Consider the following 6,733-nt stretch of genomic DNA (forward strand, 5'->3'; position numbering starts at 1 on the left):
TTAATGAAATGTAGAAGAGATCATATGAAGAAACAAAACCTACAGCAGTTTATACATATGTGAAATCAAATCATAAAGTTAAAGCAAGAGCAGGAAAACTATAAAAGACTGATTAATCTTTAACCCATTCACGCTGGGGCCTTTCCGGCTTTGCGCGGTCGCAATACCGGGGTTCTCGAATGCATAAGCCTAACGCCTCAAGATTCTCGGGCGCAAAAGCCGTGAGCCTGGGTTGCCTGCTCACTCTACCTGAGCGCGCGGCTTCCCCTCATAGCTCGTCCAGGGTGTCTGACGCAAAAAACACAATACATGCTATCATGTCAACCGGCGTGAATGGGTTAACTGATGATAATGAAGAAACAATAGTTCCTTAAAAAAAATAGGGTTAAAAGATGAGGCATAATAGGCTTCCTAATTACTCCTTTGATGCCTAAGCACTTGAGAAACCATTTTATTAATTTGTAAAGCAAAAAAATTGATAATAATAATATTAATAATAATAATAATAACAACAACCACAGTGGACAATGCATATTCCCAGTGTCAATGGGCTAACTCCTAAAGTATATAGGTATGACAAAAGGAAATCTTACTAAACATGTGGTCCATGTGGCATTCTATGCCTTGTTCTTTCTATAACATCAAATGGTCAAATGGGTCAAAGATCCACTGATCACTGCTGACTTCAGTGGAGTTTCCAATAAGATAAGTCTTGGACTTTTTGTCATTTGTACACTAAAGTAAGTAAATTTCAATTCTCACTAATCCATTACGAAGCAATGAACTAATATTTGATCATAAATACCATTTTCATCATCCTCAATATCATTACTAGTAATAATAAAAGTATACAACAGATGTTGACTTTGGCTGGATAACCTAATTCTTAGAAAAATCAACATGTATTTGGAACCCTGAGAAGTAACAGAAAACATATTTCAAAAGGTTTAAAAGGCAAGAAACTGAGAAGAGGTAAAGTTGGAGAAAAGCAGAAAATGTGTTAACTGTCACCAATGTAGATCCTAAAAAGCAAGTCTTGCTTGAACAATTTGGTAGTCACTTACACCATGTAACAAGTCATTACAAAATTAATTTGGCACTGTGGTTTTCCTTTACTAAAAAAAAAAAAAAAAAAAAATGTGGCTCATACATAGTTATTGCATAAACAGAAAGCATACAGAATATCCAGCAAGGAGCTAAACTGGATCACATTATTTTTGACAGAAAAATACAGGTGTGTCTAGGTAAAAGTGTTTCCAGTGGGCTGACTACACAAATGGATTCCTTCAAGCCCTAGTGATTAGCCCCTCCTGTTCATTCTATATGTAACTGAACTGTACAAAAGTGAGATGGCAATATCTGCAGAGGACATAAAACTATTCACATTACCTAAAAGTGACACAGGAGAAAAGAATCACAAATATATTTAAAGTCTTAGATGAGTGGTCTGAAGATTGGCTGCTAAAACTTTATGTTGCATAGTGCAAGAATGATTACTACAATTATAATATGAATGACAAGAAGTCAAATAAAGTTGAAGAAGAAAATTTTTCTATGATATCACACTGTACTATATCTAAGTTGCAGTGCTCTAAATGCTAATGGAAAGGTTGAATCTGTACTGGCTAAAGAGAGAAAAAATGTAATATGAGTACACTAAGAGCTTCAACATCATTTGTAAAACATACATCAGAGTAATGGAGAATACAGTGCACAGGTGTGAAATATATACTTGGCCAAAGATATGTAAAGCTTGGGAGAGTTCAGGCATAAGCAATGGGAATGGTTCCAGGCCTGTAAACCCTTGTCAGATGAGTATTTCCTGACAAAAAATAAAAATTAAAGTTAGTGTCCTTTGTGAAGATCAAAGAATGGGGAGATCTATTTGAGATATTAAAAGTGAGGCAGGATATGGAAAGCTGAGTAGGAGAAATCTTCTTTAACTCTTCTGAGACAGGATAATTCAAGATGTTGTGTATGTTTTCTATCATCTAGACTTAAGGTATAAAATATGTGTCTATATATGATGTATTAGCAAAGCAATACTAATTAGCATTTGGTATTATGGGTCATCCTACTGAAGGAATAAATAGCTTGTAATTTAAATTAACCATTCACGATGGGGCTATTCCAGCTCTAAATGGTCGGAATGCCGGGGTATTCGAATGCATAAGCCTAATGCCTTGGGACTCTCCGACGCACTAGCTGTGAGCAAGTACTATATGCCCTATCTAACCCAAAAACCACTGAACGTGATCTAACCCTATGAAAATGCCCTACAGAGAAAAGTTAAAAAAGGACCAAGTTGAGGACTTAGAGCTCTTAACTTGAAACTGTTTAAAGAAGAGATCATGATTTCAAGTCCAGTAAAATTTCATCATGGAAAAAATATAAAAAAATGCACCCAAAGTTACTGTGAATGATTTTATGAATGTCCTTCATAGTTATAGGAAAGAATATGGATATGAGTGCAACTTTTTCCTTTAACCTGTATGTGTAAGTATAAATTATGAATATGTTTATTGTTTGTAATTAATGGAAATAATAACCTATATTAACGATCCTATGGCTATCAAGATTTCATGCTCTCACTCTCCTGCAATTTCATATGCATCTTCTGCTCTTTGCATTCAAGTAAAAACCATCAAGCCTTCACCAAACACAGGCTGGCAAGATATAGTTTAAACGGGTCCTTTGTTGGGAAAAGGGGAGCTCTACAAACTTTCTCTTTCCTGATGACCGCTGATAAAGGTTTGTTAATCTTTGCCCCAGCACTAACAGGCAAGGAAGATGTAGCAATCGGTGTGAAGGCTAGGGATGGAAGCACAAGCCAAGTGATCTTCAAAAGATTATTCAGTACTAGTCAATAATATAAATTAACCTGTGCAAGTAAAAGATAATAGTGCAATCAGATATAAAATATGGTACCCTTAGTGACTTAAGCAATCGCCAAAGCAGAGGCAAACAAATCTCCTTCACATATACTCTAATAAAACAGAACGTCCAACCTCCCTGATAGTATTTAGTCAATTAGTTAACTAGTTCACACTCGAACTTGTTAGAATATCCATGGTGGAGGTTTGTTAGTCTGCTGGAGTGCAACTTGCAGAAGTATGGCAATCCCTTTACTCAGTTATTTCTAGGGCGATTACCTTACTGAATATCCATAAATTATACTAGGTTAATTAATGAAGCTCAATTAATTAATTCTCTTCTATTTGAGGGGATAATTATGGTGCTTTGCAGTAAAGACATGACGCATATCTATTACCAAAATTCTTTTCACGTCTCTCTTCGGCTGAGTACTTTAGCGTGCATTCTGGTGGTTTGGGTATCTGTCTCTTGTTCCACGCGTCCATAATGGAAGTTATTGGGAATCCCTCATGCTTCTTCTTCTTCTTTCTTCTTTTATAGGGTTTTAGACTTTTGATGTCTATAATCCCTGGATCAGCTTTTCTTGGGAATTTCTTGTTTTCTTGTTACTTATATGATGTCTATCAGTTTTGATCTTTGTAGAAAGATCTTCATGTGTCTTAGAATGTAGTACTTCTTAGCTGGTGGGTGATGAGCTCCTGTAATTAGTAAGGATATGTCAGGATTATTTATTTTTATTACTTTTAATGCATCCAGCAGTTTCAGTCTATATGAATTGAATCTTGGACATTGGAGTGTTAGGTGTTCTATGTTTTCATTTTCTTGGTGACACCATCTGCATGTAGGATCTGTTTCCATTTTGAGTCTGTGCAAGTGTTGTTTTAGTCTTGTATGTTTGGTTAGGATTCTTGATAGACATACATCCAGTTTCCTGTTTTTGGTTCTAGACCATGGTTGGGGGCTGTTATTTTTTATGAAATAGTTTTTTCGGATAGGGCTTGTTTTAATTGTTCTTCCCATTTGTTTTGATTTTTTAGTTTTATTTCTTTTATTATATTATTTTTGTCTTTGGATATGGTCGTGAGTTCATTTATTTGATGAGCCTTTTTGGCTGCTAGGTCTGCTATTTCATTACCTTTTATGTTTTTGTGTGCTGGTATCCATTGTATTTTTGTGTTTACATTTTGATCTTCGTTTAATGTGTGTAGTGTTTGTTGTATTTCATATATGATTTGTTTGTAGTTTTTTAATTTATGATTTATTATGCTCTGCATTGCTGATTGGGAGTCTGAGAAAATTACTGTATTTTTTAATTTGTTATTTTGTATGTATTTCAAACCTTGCTTTATTGCATACAGTTCTGCCTCTATGATTTGAATGTTTTTTGGTAGTCTCCAGATTGTTGTTATGTTTTTTTCTTGTATATATATAGCTGCTGATGTAGAGCTAGGTTCTTTTATTTTGGAGCCATCTGTGAATATTTTTTTATAGTTTTTATATTTTGTGTTTTCCATTTCTCTAAATTGATTTAAGATTATCTGTTGAGGGAGATCTTTAGTGAAATTCTTAATAAATTGAGTTTCTATATGTCTAGAAATGTCGTTCCATGGTGGAACGGGAGAGATGTTTGGTATGCTGCTTACTTTTATGTTATGTTTTATTTCTATGCAAGTTCTTATTGTTCTGTGTACTAGCGTTCTTTTATCTTTGATGGGGTTATATTTTTCTATATCTATGTTTGTTAGTCTTTTTATGGGCATATTTTCAGGTTTTTCTAATATCTTTATCATCTGTTTGCATTCTAGTTCTCTTATTCTTACTGATATGGGAGGTTTGTTTGTTAAAGCTTGGAGGGTTATTATTGGAGTGGATTTAAAGCATCCTGTTGCCAATCTCATAGCTGTATTTTGTATGGTCTCCAATTTTTTCATATCTTGAATTTTGGCTGTTCCGTAGATTGTGATTCCGTATTCTATTTTTGGTCTGATGTATATGTCATAAAATTTCATTAATGATTCCCTATTTGCTCCCCATTTATGTGATGACAATTTTTTCATTATGTCTAATCTGTTTTGTAATTGTACTTTTAAATTGTCTATGTGTTTTCTCCATTTTAATTTTGGGGCATCAAGTTTTATTCCTAATATATCATGGTTACTTACAAATTGTAGTTCTTGGTTATCTATTTTAATATTTGGAATGTGGTCTATTTTTCTATTTGTAAAACACATTATCTTGCTTTTTGTGAAGTTTATTTTCATTTCCCAAGTGGTAGCCCACTCTTTTATCTTTTTCAATCCAATTTTGAGTCTATTTTTTGCTTCTATTAAATTTTTGTCCTGTGTTAATATCGTTATGTCGTCTGCATAAATTATCTTAGTTATTTCTGTTGAGAGTTTCAGATCTGTCATCATGATGTTGAATAGAGTTGGGCTTAAAGGTGAGCCTTGTGGAATTCCGTTTAAGATTTTGCCCTTGTCTGAACTTTGGTTTCCTATTTTAATTATGTAAGTTCTTTCATTTAAGTAATTGTGGATCCATTTTATATTGTTCCTCTTATTCCTAGTCTTGCCATTTTTATTATTATTGTGTCATGGTTTACAGTGTCGAAAGCTTTTTCAAGATCTATGCATGCTACTAGCATGTACTTGTTGTCTTTGAATGCTTTATTTGTTTGCATGTCTAATATGTGTAAAGCCATGTCCACACGGTCGAGCAGTGCCTGACAGGCTGTGCCTGGCAGGGCAAAGTCTGCAGACTATACCCACGTAGGTGTCCACACAGCTGTCTGTGGTGGTTGGAGGGCAGTCGGACGCCAGCAGTTGTGAGCGAGTGGTTCATTACGGTACGATCACTATGGTTCGCGCCATAGTTCGAAAGAAGATAGCACTGTATTCTATCATATGCACTAGTACTCGGTGTGGACATGGTGTACGAATAAAGTGGTAATCAGTGGATCTGCCTGCACCTTACCTCGTGCGTTTGGCAGTGACGGAAGACCTCGATCCACTGCCCTCTATTGGCGCTGGGAGCGGACAGTTTGATGGTTTGCCCGCTGAAACTGCTCGTACAAGGGCAAAGCCTTCGTGCCCGACGGGCACTGCTCGACCGTGTGGACGTGGCTTAAGGCATCTATGGTGTTTCTATTTGGTCTGAATCCTGTCAGGTCTTTGTCTAGTAAGTTGTTTATTTCTATCCACCAGTTTAATCTCCTTGTGATAATCCCTTCGAATATTTTGCCAATACAAGATATTCTGCTTATAAATCTGTAGGAGTTTGGTTCTTCTGTTTTTTATTTGGTTTTAGTATTGGGTTCACTATTGAGTTTTTATTTTGTTTTGGGTATGTCCCTTTGGTCTAATGCTGATTTATTAGCTTTAGTATGCTTTCCATGATATTATTTGGTGCATTTTTGTATAGTTCATAAGGAACTTTGTCTGGCCCATATGCTTTGTTGTTTTTTGCTATTTATTATTGCTTTTAGTTCTGTGATCGTTATTTTATTATTTAAGCCTTTTGTATCTGGAAGGTCTAATAATTTTTTTCTTTCTTTTTCAGTTAGAAGTATTTTTGGATTGTTGTTAACCACTTTTTGAAATTCTTTACTGAATATTTCAAGCTTTTTTAATTGATCTGAAATGGGTTGATTATTCATTATTATTGGATAATCCATTCTTGATGTTCTGCCATTCATTTTTTAAAATGAATTTCCATATTGTTTTTGGAGGGGTTGTAAAGCTGAGTGAGGTGCAGAATTTTTCCCAGGATTCTTTTTTTTCTTTATCTATAATTTGTTTAGCTTTTGCTAGTAATGTTTTGTATTCAATTTGATTTTCTTTATTTGGTTTCTTCCACCATT

The 6,733-nt window shown here is 34.8% G+C and overlaps 1 protein-coding gene and 1 pseudogene across 2 annotated transcripts in view; both read right to left on the bottom strand.

The window, feature by feature from the left end:
• Positions 1–3,406, bottom strand: part of LOC122255927 (uncharacterized) — a 14,872-nt gene extending 11,466 nt beyond the window's left edge. Inside the window, exon 1 of the mRNA XM_043020303.2 lies at positions 3,272–3,406. Within this exon, the coding sequence (XP_042876237.2) occupies positions 3,272–3,359 (88 nt within the window). The 5' untranslated portion in view covers positions 3,360–3,406. The remainder of the gene's footprint in view (positions 1–3,271) is intronic.
• LOC147470541 (uncharacterized) lies at positions 3,391–6,375 on the bottom strand (annotated as a pseudogene). The gene has a single exon (XR_015191623.1). The product of XR_015191623.1 is annotated as an uncharacterized LOC147470541 (transcript).
• Positions 6,376–6,733: the final 358 nt, after the last annotated feature.

The sequence above is a fragment of the Penaeus japonicus genome, unplaced genomic scaffold (assembly GCF_977035675.1).
Source record: "Penaeus japonicus unplaced genomic scaffold, GWHDUDI00000001_assembly GWHDUDI00000014, whole genome shotgun sequence".
NCBI lineage: Eukaryota > Metazoa > Arthropoda > Malacostraca > Decapoda > Penaeidae > Penaeus > Penaeus japonicus.